Raw genomic sequence first — 18095 nt, 5'->3', positions numbered from 1 at the left:
AGGTGACTTAAGTGATATCTCTGATTTAAGTGGCAGATAGGCAGTTCTATGCCCATGGCTCTGAGCTCCACCTGCTCTTGTGGACCACAAATCCCACAGCCAACTCTATCTCTTTCCTGGGATAGCTGAAAACCACTGCTCCGTTCTTTGTCCAGCTCCTGAAGAGAGTACAGTCACTGCCGTGGCTTCTCTCTTTTTTAATCATGGGAAATAGAGAAGTTAGGTTTCAAATAAGGCTAAGTATAGCCCCCAAGTATCTCCTACTGATCCCATGCTGTGGACAAAAATCCCCATGAGAATCTAACTATAGACATAGCACTTGTTACAATCATTTTTCTGAGGTTTTGCGTGCGTGCGTGTGTGCGTACGTCCGTGCGTGCGTGTGTGTGTGTGTGTGTGTGTACCTGCTTCATTAGTAAGCAACTCTAGGTACCTGCCCCTTCCTGCTGCTGCTTCTTCACACCCTGAGGAATGCCACAGGAACACTTGGGAGGAGGTTCAGAGGGAACGGAAGCAAAGCTGCTTGGGCTACAATGCCTACAGCATAAACAAGGGCCTGAGGACCACTTGGGGGCATCTGAAGCTGGCGGTCAGAGCAGCCTGCAGACCACACAACAGAGAATCCCTGGGTTCTTTTCTACCCCACTCTTGTCTGGCCAAGGAGACCCAAGGAAGCTTGCTGTGAGTCTGTGGAAGGCTCTGATAGTGCCAGCTGTTCAGCCTGAGCCATCAAAGGCAGAAAGTGGAAATTCTACTCTTTCTGTCCTTCAAGCTCTCTTTGTCTGAGCTTCTTACAAGTGATGATGGAAAGAGGTGGTGATGTCAGACGCTGGCTGTACAGGGCTGCGGAATGCTGGGAAATCCCTGCCCCCACCTCAGTCTTTGGGGAGCTTGGTGAAGGAGCCCAGTGTGGTCTATACAAGAGGAGTCCTTGGCTCTCTGCTACCAGTCCCAAATGGATGCTCCTCTTTTCTGGTAGTTTTCATCATTTATAAATACTATGGTAGTAAAAACAAATTTTTCAAATGAAGGAAAAGATCCTTTAGATAGCGAGCCCCCTCTTCCAGAATTGTGCAGACTGTTCCAATGCAGCTGCCATCTTGCAGTGGGGGGAGGGCACAGATTACCTCTCCTATCGTTTTTCCAGGGATAGAAGGAGGGAGCATGTGAGCACACCTAAGCCATTGGTCCCACTTTGGTTTTTCTGTCCAGAAAAGCCTACTTGACAAATCATTGGGCACGTGGGCATGTGTGGAGGCGGTGGTATCTGGGCAGGGGTGCAGACGTTTTTGTCTTTGAACTTCTTCTTTATGGTGGTGGTTGTGGTTGTTTCTTTAACAAACCTTTCAGCTGGCTCCAAAAATGTCTCTCTCTGATTCTGGGGACTGGGGCCTTGATATTTCAAACAGCTCCTGGGGAGACTGTGAAGATCTTCTGGAAGTTAATATCCTGAGAATCTCAGAAAGCTGTTTCTCAATATTGGTCATTTTGGCGTTCAAAGCCTTGATGTCCTCCTTCAGCTCGTGCTTCACCTCCAGGACCGTGGCCTGTAGGGTCTGCTCGGGAATGGGGTAGAAGGAATGTTTGACCTCTGCCAAGATGGGGCTCCTATCCTGGGGACTCCTGGCCTCGCCCGCGTTGTCGAGACGGAGGTCGCTCTTGGTGATGCCACTGTCGCACGAGTCTGTCTTCTTCAGCGTGGCCTCACCAGATGCCTTGGTCCTCTCGGGAAGTGTCTCCATTGACTCGGCCTTTGACACCTTGTTCCAGTCCTCACCTTTCCCACCAGTATCTTTGAAGCGGGCCCAGCCTTTGCGCTTGGCACAGTCGCCACCACTCCCCTTGGGACCCAGGCACTCAGAGCCCGGCGCGTGCAGCTTGGCATGGTCTGACACTCCAGAGGCGGAGGCTGCCTGGAAAGACACGGGTGTGGCAGGGCTCTCGCGGACGGTGACCACACTGGCCTTCACGAGCGTGTGATTGGCTGAGGCATGCTCTGTGAGGGCACTGCCCTTCTCTACATCCAGGTCATCCAGATCCCGACCCCCCCTCTCTGCTGCCAGCCTGGCTTCTTTCTGCTGGCGAAACCTCTGGAAGAGTCGGCGGACCGGGTGATCAGGGGGCAAAATCAGGGGGGCCTCATTTTTCCTTTTCATGCGCTCTTCCTCTTCCCGTTTCACATCACTGATTTTCCGGAACACAATCTGCAGGGAGACAGAGAGACAAACTGTGTTTATTGGGCGGTGGCTCCAGTCACCATATCACATCTTTGTCCATCTCACAGACCTTCACAGGATGGCGACTCATGGTTCACAGCTGTAAGGCCTCCGGGGCCTTCTTCATGGCTGACAGCTCTTTTCTTTTCTCAGTGCCTGTTCCTAGCTCCCCAATAGCAGGAAACTGATACACAGTCACTCTCTTGAGGAGGAACAAATGGTATCCCCACATGTGGGAGACTTCAAGTGGTATCCTCTCAGCTCCTGCTGTCCTAACTCTGAGCCTTGGCCCCTCTTAGATTGTCCTTACCTACAATTCAGAATTATCAAGTAAGCCTAAAATAAGATCACTTTCCTGTTCTCACCCCAGATCCACTTCATCCATTCTCCAGAGGGGGAGCCCTTGAATCTGTATGCAAAATATTCCCAGGGATTCTGATGCACCCAAATTTGAACGTCTCTGGCCTAAACCACACCTCAGGGAAAGAAAGGTCATCTGAATTCTCAGAGAGGGACATAGGAAGGACTTCTAGTCCATCTATAGTCAGTGTGGTTACCTGTGACAAGGAAAAGTCTCATACAGGAGCTCTCCTTTCCTTGGGCATTGTAGGGTAGAATAAAGACCTATGAGTTTAAACAGAAGCTTTTGTCATAACATAATTGTACATCATTATTCTGTCCCTGTGCTTGTGTGCTTGGAGGTTTTGGTTCAAGCTCCTGTCATGGAATGGATTCGCCTTGTGGGAACTATCCGGTAGATGGGTGTTAAATCTTCAAGCTACTTACCTAGGACGTAAATGGCTTTCTGACCTCCACTAGGAAGCATTTCTTCTACAACCTCTCATTGTCTTCTTCTGCTTTGATGGCATTGTCCTGCCTCTCCCTAGTACCCTTCTCAGTCTAGCCTCACATGGGGTCTAAAGTGCAGACTTACGCTAGGGGACAGGAGAATCTGTCCACCCTGAAGAGGGCTAGAACAACACCTAGAGGCATCACAAGGATGAAGGGAGTAAAGATAAGTGGATCTGCCAGTACCCTGTTCCTCTATTCCCAGTGCTCTAAGATGGATGATGAGCAGCCTTCCGCCCCAGCATCCCTGCACATTCAGGTCCCTGCTTCCTACCAAGCACGCAGAGATGCCTCGAATCAAGGCCCAGCTCAAATAGCTCCTCCTCCATAGAGCCTTCCTTGGCTTTCTAAGTTCTAAGTTATTCTTCCAGCTCCAACAGCTCTTTCTGTGTTCTTATTGCTCTGATTCCTTAATTACATGTCCTTGTACTTAGCACAGATCAGTGACTATTTCCTTTCTGCTCACACCCCTTCTTAGCAGGGAATGGGGAGAGAAGGTAGGATGGAGAGAAAGCAAATGAGAATACGCATGCACCTAAAAAAGACAATGACTTTCAGTGCCAACTGTTCTGCTTCCTGCTTTTCATTTCTACAATATGTCTGATTCCTAACAGGGTCCCTGCCACTCTTTTCCTGTTGAGCTAATTCAAGTGAGAGTCTATTCTTTATAACAACAAATCCTAAACTAGATACCAATTTTTTTTACGCATCCATATCTCATCCTCTCTGAAAGCTCTGTGATTACGACAGTAATCTGCATGCCACACATCTTTTGCCTTCAAAGATTTGACTTAGCATATAAGAGAGCAGAGATTGTCTGTGCTGGTCACTATGCCCACAGACAGCATGTTCCTATCCAGGCTCTACGTGACTGGGCCTTCTTTGGGAGGGGGCCAGGTCCTCTGATTCTACATTGCATCTTCAGAAGTCTCTTGGCTGTTTCCACAATGTCATCATGTGTATCAGACGAGGCCCACTTGCATATCACTGCCTTAGCCAATGGGCCGGTGTATCATGTCTGTACTTTCCTTAGAGACTCAGACAGTAATGCCAGCCTCCCCCAGGAGATGAGGCAAAGGAACTTGTGAAGAGCTGATGCAGCCTGACAGTTTTGCTGATCTGGTGTCAAGGGCTATGCCTGATAAGTCCAGTGGCTGTTTAGGAGAAGTGAGTCCTGGAGTCTGTCTCAGAGGCAGCCATGGACCATGCATTTTGACAAGTATATGAGATCAGAGTGGGCAGAAATGGCTGTCTGAGTCACAACAATGAAGCTGGGGGCACCGGGTGCCAGCTACTTCAGTCCTCTGTCAGCTCTTAAGATGCTGACAGATCCCTGTGGCAGAACAGGTGTGGGCCTCAGCAATGGCGGGCAAGACCCCAAACTCTAAATGTGCTCTGGCTAGAGGGGTGGCAGCTGTCTTTTCTTATGGGTTCCAGGAGGGTTTAACAGATGCTGTGAGAAAGGAAAACAATGTAAGTTGAAGTAAGTTTGAGCTATGGGGCTGTGTAAAATCAGTTGTCTTCTTGTAAGTTTACTCAGAGCCTTAATATGCAAATGTACATTGTGAATGCTTAAGAGAAAGACACAGTACTCAGCATATCTTAGTCCATTTTCCACAGATCCTGACTTTCGAATGAGTCATGTTCCCTAGAACTGATTCATATAAAACACTAAAACTCTACCATGTTGTGCAGTGGGGGTCCCCCTGCATGTGTGTGCGTAGATACTCCTGTTCCAGGCTGCACAGTACCTCCTAATGTTGCTTACCACATGGAGATTGGGAAGTAGAGGTCTGCATGGAAGACGATGCCGGGTGGACCCCAAGACATGGATAGTGGTGCCCCACCACCTGGGGTCTGTTCAACCCTTCTTCCTCTAACCACGGTAAGAAAGTTGAGGTTAGCCGGGTACCAGTGGCTCATGCCTGTAATCCTAGCTGTTCAGGAGGCTGAGAGCTGAGGATCACAGTTCTAAGATAGCCTGACATGAAGGTCTGGAAGACTCTTATTGCTAGTTAAGCACTGGAAAAACAGAAGTGGTGCTGTGGCTCAAGTAGTAAAGCACTAGCCTTGCGCTGAGAGCTCAGGGACAGCACCCAGATCCAGTGTTCAAGACCAATAGCTGACTAAAAAAAAAAGTCTGGGTCCCTTTGTATGACAATCCTTCAATCTCACGTTCTACCCTCGTCCTCCAACCTGGTTTCTATGAGACCTGGGAGTAATGCCAATTTCCCCACCTGTAGGTCAGGAAACCCTTCTTGGTGGTGGCAAGCCTAGCTGAGCCACACATTCTTCCACAGCATGTTGCAGCCTACTGAGAAAAGACTGCACTGGCTTGCCTTAGATGGTCGCTTGGGAGGGGAAGCCATGTTATGTTTTTCATCTCTCGCATCCTGTCCAGTATATGAAGGACTCAGCAGATTGTCAATAAATCAATGACTGTGTCAGCCTATGGGTAAGTTATGGCCACCACCCAGGCTCTGGCACTGCCCTCTTCCCTCATTCTTCACCCCCAATCTGTTTCTGATGGTCATGGTCTGAGGAGACAGAAGAGACTTTGGGTAGCTCTGTTCTATGTACAACGCTTAGGCTCCTGAAGATTTCAGTACAGTGAAGAGCGCAGTGGCTTACATGTTTGTTCATCTTTGTTTCTTGCTGACCTCATACTTATTTCATCATCTCTGTCTTTCGCTTTTTAATTCTACTCTCTTATATAAGCTTAAAGAGATGCGATTTGGAAGCTGTCCTGAGATAAACCTTTTCTTTTTCATGAGGACAATGGCCCTTGTTCTTTTATATAAACGTGACTCTTCCTAGGGAAGTCACTCTAGTTTCATCGGAAGAGTCTAGACGGAAATCTGAAGAGCAAAGTGCTTATTGTAGCCTTGCTCTGACCACCCCAGGTCCTATAAAAGCAGTGTCACATTTTTCTTTATCTATTGGACATTAGTATAAGTTTTTTTTTTCAAGAAAAGATTCTGTGCCCAAACTGTCATTTTGAAAACCGCTGAATGAGATCATCTCAAAAGATCCCCTGAGAATAGAGATTTGATGATTTTTAACACTGTGGTTCTAGTTGTATAGTGCTGTATGGGTTAATCTATGCACTCAAGTAAATCATTATCATACAGAGCCCAGGTTTCCTGTAAGGAGCTACAGAGGATTTTGCATTATAATTTGATAACTGAGTAGAACATAGGAAGCAGAACTTCAGGGTGTAAACCAGTGCCCTTTTCTTCCTCCCAAGAATCCTTAGACAGAGACCATAACAATAGGGAAATATCAGGATCTGTCTGAAGGTATTCTTGGGAGACACAATTAATCACTCACTGGACAGGCCCAGTTTTGGAAACAGACACCCTCAGTTCGCATCATGAGTCCAGACACCATGATGGAGAGATCTACTCCCTTCCTGGATCTAGTAACCAGAATCCTGCTAGTCCCCAAGAAGATATAATTTTTCCATGTCTGATGGATTCTACTACAAGGAGTCAGAGGATAGCTCCTGGGAAGAGATAGCTATGGTACCTTGCTGGTCCAATTTGGCACCCCTCTGAGGCTGCCCCAAAGCAATTGCCTTTCATAAGTGGTTGTTGAGCTGAACTGAATCGACTGACACTCCAATCCTTAAGATACAGGGCTTTTTGAGCTACTCTTTTTAACTTCGTTTGACAAACCAATTTCTCCCACCACCCCCCTGAGATCTGAGGTGAGTCAAGACAATCGACAATCTCTTCTGGGTTGCATTAAAAGTGGGCTCAGCCTCTCTGGAGCCTAAACCTTTCTTACTCGCCAGTCAAGACTAAGCCAGAAAATAGCAGGAATCCTTTTTTCAAGGTCACTGAGCAAGAGAATGTCAGTAGCCTAAGTGTAAGAAAGGCAAACCGGGGATAGGAATGGGCTTCTTTGAAGCCCCATAGCTAGGAGATGTGGGATGGAGTAGAATTAAGTACTTAAAAGAAAATGTAAACCTAATGTCAATTTCCAGTGATTTGCATAAATGAGTAGATGTATGAGTCGTAGAAAACTATAACTCCCAAATGAAATTATTTTGCTTTTTCACTGAATTCAGATATACCTCCCAAATCTGAAATACTCAGTCAAGTAGAAGGAACACAGGGCTGGAATAGGTCCCAGCCCTGCCACTAACTGGCCATGTGTATGTCATGTCCTTCGCTGGTTGGGCTGGATCGATGGTTCTCCAGATTGTCCTGCAGAACCTCGTGGAGCAGCGTCATCCACTGAGTGAGAATTGCCCATGGCAATTACCTGGCATCGGATGCACCTGAACTCCCCAGGACTGATGCCTCCTATTAAGGTCTGCTGTTCTCTGTGGCGTGTGTGTGTGCTCATGTGTGAGTGTGACTATCCACTTCCAGGACCTGAGTCTCTGAGCCCCCAAAGGATAGCTGAGGTTAATAGGTGCCACATAACTTCTGATACCTGTCCTGGTCTTGACAATGAGCTGGCTTTCTGTCTGCGGTGGTAGGACACAAGGACAAGCACATATATACTGAGCACTTGTCTGTAGGCATAAGACTACATCCAGTGGGCCCAGGAGAGTAGAGAGCACCACCTCAAGACTCCTTGCCTCCTAGGGACAGGAACCATCCTGTCAATTGACTCAGGCTGTCTTGAGCCACAGAAAATAGGAGGACAGGGCCCACACTGACAAACCTATAGAAATGATGTAGCTTTGCTCACGGTTTCCTTGACTACCAGTCCTATCCACCAGTAACCCTGACTGGTTTTATGGCAGAATACAAAACATGAAGATTAACAAGCTAAACCATTTAAGAAGCTTAAAGCTTGGAAAAACAAACTTCAGAAGGGGTGATAGGATAAAGTAGTTGGTTAGATTTTGCTTTTAGAAAAGGGCATTGTTTTGTTATTTTGTTTTATGTATTTGGTTGTTTACTAATTTATTTGGGGGACAATACTAGGAATTGAACTCAAGGCCCCGTACTTGCCACTTGACCCATGTTCCTAGTCTTTCTTCTTTTCGTTTATCTGGGCTAGCCTTGAACCAAAGCTACAGATTTGGTTTCTTCTGGAAGTCAGAGGGAGGATCCATTCCATGCTTCTCTCTTGGCTTCTGGTTGTTGCAACTATCTTTCCTATTCCTCGGCTGTGATCTTTCTCTCTCTGTTTCCTAGTTTTCTCTTTCAGACTTTTATAAGGATGTTCATCATTAGATGTAGGGCCACTCCAGTGTAGGTTAATATTATTTAATGATCCTTAGTTATGTCTGAAAAAAATATCCCAAGAGGCTGGAAGTTTGGCCTAGGGGAAGAATGCTTACCTAGCATGCATGAAGACCTGGGTTCAATTCCTCAGTACCACAAACATAAAAAAAGCTAGAAGTGGGGCTGTGGCTCAAGTAGTAGAGCACTTGCCTTGAGAAAGCCCAAGAACAGTGCCCAGGCCCTGCATTCAAGCCCCAGCACTGGCAAAAAAAAATCCCGAATAAAGTCACATATACTGAGAGAAACTCATTTGCCTTAGACATTATCTGAGCAGAGTGACAATGCGCCATAGATGTGTCTATGGGCCATTAAAAAAACCCTTGAAATCATGACAGAATAGACCTGTATGTGTCTCATGCCTCTCATCTACTGTCTATGACCATCTGCTGGTACTGAAAAGGATGTTACAAGTCCCAGATGGAAGACTCTCTACACCTTGAAGAAGAGTTGGCTGGCCAGGGACTATGTTTGGACCATAGTTCCATAGCTTTATCCCTTCGGGAGTTATTTATCCTTTCTAAACTTAAGTTTCATCATCTGAAAAAGTGAAGTTAATAAACATACACAGCTGTTGGGGTTGCTGCAGGGTGGAAGGAAATAGCATCTGTCTTGTGCTTGCATGTGGACATAGCCCCTGGACCTAAGAGTTGAGTTCTCTGTCCAGTGTCAGTCCTGCCACTTGGCCTGACACCCCAGAACATGGTTCTACATTGGTTGCCATTGTGTCTTGACATGTGCTGTTGCTATTTGAAACACCCTCACCCAAATCCTATATGCTGATTGCAGATCCTGAGGAAATTATTCTATCAAAGACTTGGTTGGCATGTTAATACGAAATGCCTGCTTAACCCTTGTGCAGAAGAGGGTCCAAGATGGCTGAAAGAGACAACCAGCCCTGTCCTCTTCCCGAGAAAGACCCAACATGACAGGTGTACAGCTAAGATGAGTGACTGTAGGACAGCACTGGACATCAGCAAGAGACATACTGGAATCTTGTAAGAGTCGAGGCCTAGGAATACACAGCATGGTAAGAGAAACAAAATACCCATCTATGATCCTTTCTCCACAGGTTAGGTGAGTGGAGGGAAGAAAGAGTCTCAGTAACCACCACTGGATACTGAAAATTGTGGATGCTGGAAGGTTTTACAGTCTTTACTGGCTCACAAACCTTAGGTAAATAACCTGAGACCTGCACAGTGGCCACATTTTGAACAGGAGCTTCTACCAACACCCCCAGTGCTAAAGCCAGGAGCCATCTTGAGAAGTGAATGACTACTCTGAGTGTCATAAACCCTGCATATTCCTATCTCTAAGACCCTCAAGAAATTCTGCTATACTGGCTGGAACAGAAGCCACCTCAAGATCCAGTGACCACTCTCATGATACCTGGGGCCCAGTAAAATGACTGTTCCATAAGCCCGTTGGGTGGTCTGCACTATGGGGACAGGTGCTACAATATAGAGGCAAATGGAAAGCCTCACTCTCAAGGCCCAACTGAGTTGTTAATTCTCTGAGGCTAAGGGTATGGCAAGTCAGCAAGTCCTGGGATGGATCGCAAAGGCCCACAGAGTTCCCACTGGCTCTCTCTTGTACATTGAGCTGGAACCCACCTTAGGCCTATTACAGATAGGACTGGGGAAACACTGTGATTCCTGCTGTTGTCCTGCCTGCAGTGGTCTGTTTAGTGGGTCTCTGAGCAACTCTTTGGCCCCAGCTGTAATAATAGGCACATGCACACACACACACACACACACACACACACACACACACACACACACACACACACTGGCAATGCTGAGTGTACCAGTCCAGGGCCTGGAAAAAAAAAAAGACCAAGTGACTGAAGGTCAAAGAGGACTTTTCCTAGTAGAAACAAGGAAACAGGCCAGCTTCGAGCTTTGTCCTGGGATGTACACCGGACATCTTCAATGACCAATGAGTTGATCACAGTATGGCCAGTGTTGATGGACCAGACTTAGTGCTGCTTCTCACATAAGAACCAGTGGACTCTAGATCCAGGAGCTGAGACTTTAACGATGCCTTCAGGAATTTTCATCTGCCTCTTGAAGCCTTGCCAGCTATGGACCTGGGCATATTTGATTTCAATTCCAGCTGCCATATGTGGTAGCTTCTCATTCCATGGCTGTACCTGTAATAGTAGGTCTCAAAACCACACCTGTTCACTCAGTCTCCAGGCTGACTGACAATGACACTCATCCAAGCTTTTGCCGTCATGCTCCAGAAGAAGCCAGGGCCAGAGTCCAGGCATTAGTTTCTCCCTACAGAGACCTGGCTATGCAGCCTGCCAAAGGCATTCTCTTCTGTTCCCAATAGTCACACACCAGACCAGCCTATTTTCAAGAAAGTTAATGTATATCAGCACATCTGTGAAAGTGGTATTTTGATATTTAGGAAACAGCAGATGCAAAAATGAGGAGATTAGGGATGCACAATCAGTGGTTGTATCATTGCTACTTCCTTTGTTCTATATTTCTTTTCACATGACGTTACTACAGGCCTATGGTAGATGAGTACAATTTCCGAGTTGCATTTCTTTTCTTCTTTCCATTTACCTGAAATTGGTCCAGAATCCAATATAAAATAGGAATACAGGGGTATCTATTCTATGAGTAATTTTTGGTGCCTGACCCAGAAGACATTTTTTGGCATTCTGGCTCAGAAGTTAGTTAAAAGTTAAGGATCTGGAAAATTTAGCTTTCTTGTCTATCTTGAAGAGGGAATATCTTCCATCTTCTTGGCCTTTAAAAACTTGTTAAAAAAATTTAATTTGAGCGTCTATAAGAAATAAGTCTGTAGAATTTCCACTCTGCCACATATGCATCTGGGAAGAGCCCTGTGCCATTCAGCTGAAGACTGGCTACCAGTATGCGCCATCCAGAGTACATACTTCCCATGAATTCTCTATTCAATGACTGCTTCTAAGCCCTGATCCTCAAACTAGGTTTAAAACTGTTATTCCAGGCACTCCAGGATGTGCACCCCTTTTAAATCCAAGATAAATGATGAGAGGGATAAAACCCCAGCAGGTGGTGAACTGGCCTTTCTTGAAATGCTGCCTGGTCTCTAAGTGGAATCTTTGCTCATAACCACCATTCACATGTGATGGCTAAGCAGTGCTGCAAGTTCCTTCACAGTGGTGGCCAGAACAGGAAAAGCTTCTAGGCTTTTTTGAGAGGGCAAAGTCAGGAAGAAAAGCCCTGCAAACTAGACCCATGAAGTATGCCCTACAATTGGGGGATCAGTGGCTCCCCTACAGTAGCTGTAAGGAAGTTCTAGTGAGCTAGGGGTCTAGAGGACACCGAAATGGACTCAAACTCAAGGATGAACAGGACATCCTACAGGGAGAAAGACCCAAAGAGAAAGAAAGAGTCTAATGTAGTGAGAAAGAAGGTAGAAAAGAAACCTTGGCAGAGGAGTACAATAGTAAAGGCAAAATAAAATAAGAAATAGCAAGAGAAAGGGCAGAGGATACAGGGCTACAAAAATGGCAGAGAAATGAGCCCTCATGTCCCCAAATCACAGAGATACAAGTGGGGGCTTCACCCACATAAGGAGCCCAGATTATCTAATAATTATGATCCTGGGTGCCAGGTGCTAGACTTTTTCCAAGTGCTTTCTAAATACTGCACACTTCAAATTCCAGTGAACCTAGACAACACCCAAGGAAAGCCCCATCGCTATCCATTATACAGAGGAAGGTGCTGTCTGGTCTCATCCCCAGGACATGGGCTGAAGCATCTCCCTGCCATTCCTGCACCATATTCATTGGAGGCTCCAGGCAGCAGTCTCTGCCTCCTTGGCTCTTACTGGGAATTAGGAAAACAACTTACCATCTTTATTTGAAACTTAGTCTCACTGGTGTGTGTGTGTGTGTGTGTGTGTGTGTGTGTGTGTGTGTGTGTTGTCATTCTTACCTCCCACCCTATCAGGTAGCAGATCCACACAAGACAAAAGCTGAATTCTCCAGGTAGCTCTACACCCACACACTCTCTGTCTCTTCAACTTGGAATTTTTTTTCCCTCCAAAGTGGGTACATTTTTAGGCCATTCTCGTAATGAATCCTTTATGCTCTATGGGATTGGCATGTGAATTAAATGAGGTATATAAAGCCTGCGATACTCTGACTCAGTTATGTTGTTTCTGCTACACTCCCTGTTGAACTTAAAATCCTATTTTCCTCATTGTGAAGGATCACTGGCATTTTTTGTTGTTGTTGATGGATAACACTACCATTTAGCTACAGGGGCTGTGTGTCTTTAGACCTAGACCTGGGGTGAACACAGACCTGTTTGGATTAAGACTGGCAGAGAGCTAGTTTAATAACAAGAGCACAGGAATGGCCAAGAGAGAGCCCAGGATCTGGAGGGGTTGTGTGGCTGTGTGACAGCATGTCACAAGTTCCTTTCCCCTCCTTTATTTTTCTCCAACTGCCATCCCCAATTTTCAGTGATACTTCAAAAACATTTCACCAATAGACTCTTATACATATTTTTTCATAGATTAATAAAAAGGCCACATAAGTAGATGACTGTACCTGGTAGTGTCTATTATTTATTTCACAAATGTGAAATAATGTGGGCTTTTTTGTCTTTTGTTTGTTTTTCAGAGGTTGAATTGAATAGAGGGGAAACATGCCCCCCCCCCAAAAAAAACCTTGCAAACTCCTATACACTTAATAATGTTAGAAAACTGAGATGCGAGGGCAGTAGAGTAAATTAAAGAGCAGAAAAACAGTCTCAACAAACTAAATCAACTCTAATGGAGAGTGGAAGGGGAATGTCATGGTGACCTGAGGAGAGTCAGGAGACACAAGGCCTGGTGTTATATTTTTGTTTCTCACAGGTTCTCGCTCAGTTTTCTGGACTAGAATTGAACTCATAAGATTGACACATGTAAGTAACTAAGCTAGTGGGTCAATACTTTCACAGTTCTGATAGAAAAATTCATTATTCCAGAAGTCTTGTGGGTAAACCATTGGCCAGGATGATGATAAAAACATCTGTAAGAATGTGAGGATTCAAATAACTTCCAGGCTATTCTTTTTTTAAAGAACTACTAGAGGATGCACTCTAGAAAAAAATAATATCCATGAAACAGCAGTGGGAGGGAAGGTATTGAAGACACGGAAAACAACAGATTAGAACAGGTGACAGAAAGTCACAGAAAGAATGTATACAGGAGAAAAAAGGAATACTATATTAAGACATTCAGGAAACCTTATTAATATAACAGATGTTGGGATATGTGACATAAATGAGTGATAAATAGTCATGTAATTAAAAAAAGAAGGGAGACAAAATGAAAAAGAAGGCAATGCAATAAAAGTAAAAATTTTTTTACCTCTAGGAAAACAGAAAGTACTAGTATTTTTAATAAATATGTCAGGGCTGAGAATGTTGCTCATTGGTAGAGAGCTTGCCTAGCATGGATGAAGCCCTGGGTTCAATTCTTCAGTACCACATAAACAGAAAGAGCTGGAAATGGTGCTGTAGCTCAAGTGGTTGAGTGCTAGCCTTGTGCCAAAGAAGCTCCGAGAGAGTGCCCAAAACTTGAGTTCAAGCCCCAGGAATGGCAAAAAAAAAAAAGTCAAAAGGGCCAGGCATTGGTGTCTCATGCCTCCAATCCTAACTACTCAGGAAGCTAAGATTTGAGGATTGAAGCTTAAAACAAATCAGGGCAGAAAAATCTGTGAGATTCTGTTCTTCAAGTGGCAGAACACCAGAGCTGAATAAAATAACCAAGTGAGAATACAAGGCCTTGAGTTCAAGCCCCAGTACTGGTACTGGCACAAACAAACAACATACATATATACAGACAGAGACACAGACAAATAAGCATAACTCACAATTGACAAAGGCAGGACTATCTGATGGCGAAAGTTGGTGTCTTAGAAAACCACTCACCCGCTCTGGGGTGAGTCTTCTTCTGACCACTGAATGGACTCTCTGTAACAGACTCAAGGCACGTGTGCGAGGCAGGACAATCTGATGATACCAAAGTTAAAACTTTATACAACAGGGGACCACAGAAAATGATTAAGACAAGGTATGGATTATGACAGCAGTTGACAAGCCAAGGCCTCTACCCACCTGGCCCACCACCTGCTTCTGTAGGTAGAGTGTTGTTGGAACACACCTGTGCCCACTTGTTTACATGCTGTCTGGCTGCTCTGTGGTTGCAGAGGCCATGTTTGATTAAGTATGTGAGGTTTGGCCCAATAATTTTTGCTCTCTGGACTTTTACTGAAAGTGTTTGCCAACTTTCTCTCTCTATATAGACTATCTATCTATCTATCTATCTATCTCTATCTGTCTATCTATCTAGAGAGAGGGACAACAGTAAATTAAGAAAGATGACAGGGCTGGGAGCTGTAGTTCAGTGGTAAAATACTCGCCAACATGCAGCAACCCTGGCTCCAATCTCTAGCACTGAAAGCAAGAAAGCAAGCAAAAAACCTAAGGGCATGGTTGTACATGCCTATAATCCCAGCAACTGAGGAGCTTGGATAAAGTGGTAGAGAACTTATCTAAAGAAAAAGTACCAAGTTCAAACCCCAGAAAGAGAAAATCACTTTATAGCCTATCATTGGGCTTTTAGGAAAATGAAAAAATAAAGATTTAATACAATTTTACTATTTATAGTTTTAAAATGTCTTCTAGAAATATTTTTTTAAAAAAACTTAGACTCCAGAACCCATAAAATAAGAATAACTATGTCAAGGTAAAAGATTAACGACAAAATGGGCAAGTATATGTCATGTGTGACAAAAAATATTGTCAGAAATTCATAAGAAAAAATGAGAATTGATATTCCCATTAAAAAAATAAACACAGAGATGAGGCGAGGGCACAGAAAAGGAAAGATAAATAACCGCTAAAAGCGTAAAAGGAACACCTAATCTTACTTAGAATTAGACATGTACAAATTAAAGCTACCAATGTGTCAAAGATCTGATTGCTAAAAATACAGAAGCGTGACAAGACATTTGCTATTGAGGAAATGGGGAAGCAAGGACTCTCAGCCATCACTGGTGAGTTTTCAAACACCTCTTTGCGGCTCCCTTTCCTTCTGTGTGAAATAGTCCTGACCACAGTAATTCATAGGGTAGTTGCAAGGACGATAAAGGCAACGTATGTCAAATACCTAATGTGCTCCTAGCATATACTTCCCCAGTGCTACCTATTAGTATTATTAATACATATGGTGACATTTGTGTTTTCTTCACAGGACTAAGTGCAGTCACTCTTTTAGGAGATTTCTGTGAATACAGACTATGTCACATTTCTGTGCCCAGGTCAGAGACCAGTATGGTACAGGGTCCAGAACATGTACTAATTAAACAGTGATTTTGAAGCATAACCACACAATCTTAGGACAGAGCTGCAATCTTAGGCTTGCTCAAGATCTTCATTTCTAATTAGGCTGTGAACTAGCCTAGCCCCCAAGACAAGCAACAATGAACACCAGAGGACGAGCTTTGGTGTTTAACAAGGATGCTCTAAGCTGACATGGAGGGGTCACCCTTCTGTCAGCCTTTGGGAGAGGAGAGACACTGCTGTAGTATTGTCACATGCACTCAGGGTGTTATTTTAAGGAAGCCACAGCTGGGCAAGGATGGCTGCCCTGGGCCAGAGTAGACACTATAATGGGAGTTTCATGGTGTCATCTGAATCCATGTCTCAATAGAGGGGACCCTTCTTACCCAAAAGTGGGAAGTTGTGGGACAGAGAATCTCTAGCTTGTGGTCATGATGGAACAGACATGTGAGGCTTCTGCCTGTATAATTCTGGATATTCTACAATGATGTTATAAATATCCAAATAGACCCTGACAGATAAAAGGGCTTCCTATCCTTCAAGGAAGGGAGAGGGCTATGGAGCAGAACAATGCCCCACCCACTCCTCACATACCATGTTTCAATAGGAGGAGGGTCCTTGGCTTCCTGGCCATTTCAATGTTTAGCTTATCATCATTTCCAATAACAATCTCCCCCCGCCTGGAAGATCACAGACCTTACGACTGACACTGCATAGGCCCGATACTGTCTTTCTGCCAGCTCTCTTCCACTTCCGTTTCATTGTTTCCTCTGATAAGAAAGGCCAGAGGAGCCCCAAGAGGATGCTAAACCCAGAAAGGATCTCAGGAGGTCACCTGTTCCAGTCCTCTGTCTTCAGGCCTGTGATTTCCTAAACTGTTCGGTGCCAATGGTCATTCCCGTTGGCATTATTCACAACAGGACAGTTGGTATTTGGTGCTGTTCTGTGCTTGACAAAAACCTGGCACACACATTGTCTCATCTGGGATTCTGCATGTGGGGCAAGTATTCTCATTTTGTATAATTGAGGAGACAGAGGCTGAGTGGGGCAAGATCTCTGGCTCTTTCAAGCCTAAAATATGCTTTTCCCTTTTCCCAAGGTCTAAGCAGTAGAGAGTAGACAATTCTTTATGCAATCATTTATATATACACATGGACAATTTGGTCTGTTTTAATTTAAATCCAATTCTACTTGCTTGCTACTTTACAGATAGGGAGAGCAGCTGGTCAGGACTCTTTGCCACGCCATACTTTCACATAGTAAGGACAGTGAGTGATTCATCCAGAACTTTCTCTTCACTGGAATGCAAGTCCAAGCTCTTCTTCCCTTCCTGGTCAGCCTAAGTGCTGAAGTTGAAGGTGGCTGGGGAAGAACTGAGGGAGGTGGGAAGGGATGTAGTGCCTGCTCTGCAAATGGGGATTTATCTCATTGGCATCGAAAGCTTTCAAGAGTCTGACTTCCCCCTTCCTCTAGCATTCCCTGCCAGGCTGAGGGTAGACGGTTAAGCAGAGGTGACCACTAAGAAGTACCTAAACTGGGCAATATCTGCCAGTCCCTGAGGCTAGAACTGTCAGTTCAGTGGGTGCCAAGAAAGCCTGTCTTCCAAGCCTTCCAGACAGAACTCCTCTGAAGATGGCAGACTCTCTGGTCCGTTCCCTGGAGCCTCAGAGAAATCTCTGGGCCTCCAGAGAAGAGTCTGCTTCTCTAGTTATCTCTTCAGGCTTCACCATTACCGGGGGTAACACATGCAGGTCTTCAGATAGACAGAAATAATCACCTTCCTGGGGTGAGTAAATTTTGGATAAGCAGAGCAGCAGTGATAGAGTGAGGGGAGGCTTTCAGGAGCCAGGAATCAGGATTCTAGTTCAGAGAGGCTGGAAGGCCAATCTAGCTCATAGGTGAAACTCAGGTGGCTGCAGTGTCCATAGCCAGAAAGGGAGGAGGTGTATTTAGAATCACTCTCTGTGCCTTACTCCAGTGCTGTGAAGATGCAAGAGAGACCCTGTTGGCTGACAGGGGTCTCCTGGGCCTTCATGCCCTCTACTAGACCAGCATTCCCTTGCTCTCAGGTTCTAAGTCAAGGTCTTCCTCTTAGGATCAGTTTCTTCCCTCCTTACTCTCCACTCCCAGATTATCCTGCCCATCTCCCCAATGTCTGCACACCCTGGCCCCATCTCCAATCTTCTCCCATGGCACAACACACACACTCCAAATAAACCAGGCTCCCTCAACTATGCTAACAACATCAACAGCATTGAGCACTGCCATGTTCTTTGCACACTATTTTATTTAGTGCTTACAACAGCCTAAACTAGCTACTATCACTAGCTCTACTTTCCAGACGAAGCGATGAAGAGATGGACAATGGAAGTACTGAGACTCAGACTCAGAGAGTTGGACATCAAACCCTGTCCGTTCTACTCCTCGCTGTCAGCATTTCATTCATC

At 45.1% G+C, this 18095-nt stretch overlaps 1 protein-coding gene across 2 annotated transcripts in view; it reads right to left on the bottom strand.

Moving 5' to 3' along the window:
• Positions 1-634: 634 nt before the first annotated feature.
• LOC150058436 (voltage-gated delayed rectifier potassium channel KCNH1) overlaps positions 635-18095 on the bottom strand; it is a 301331-nt gene continuing 283870 nt past the window's right edge. For both annotated transcript variants that reach the window (XM_090341256.1, XM_090341257.1), the window contains exon 11: positions 635-2204. In XM_090341256.1, coding sequence (XP_090197382.1) covers positions 1347-2204 — 858 coding nt within the window. In that variant the 3' untranslated portion in view covers positions 635-1346. The remainder of the gene's footprint in view (positions 2205-18095) is intronic.

This window comes from Megascapheus bottae, chromosome 10, assembly GCF_031878675.1.
Source record: "Megascapheus bottae isolate mThoBot1 chromosome 10, mThoBot2.hap1, whole genome shotgun sequence".
NCBI classification, from domain to species: Eukaryota; Metazoa; Chordata; class Mammalia; order Rodentia; family Geomyidae; genus Megascapheus; species Megascapheus bottae.
This window is presented reverse-complemented; position numbering and strand designations above follow the sequence as displayed.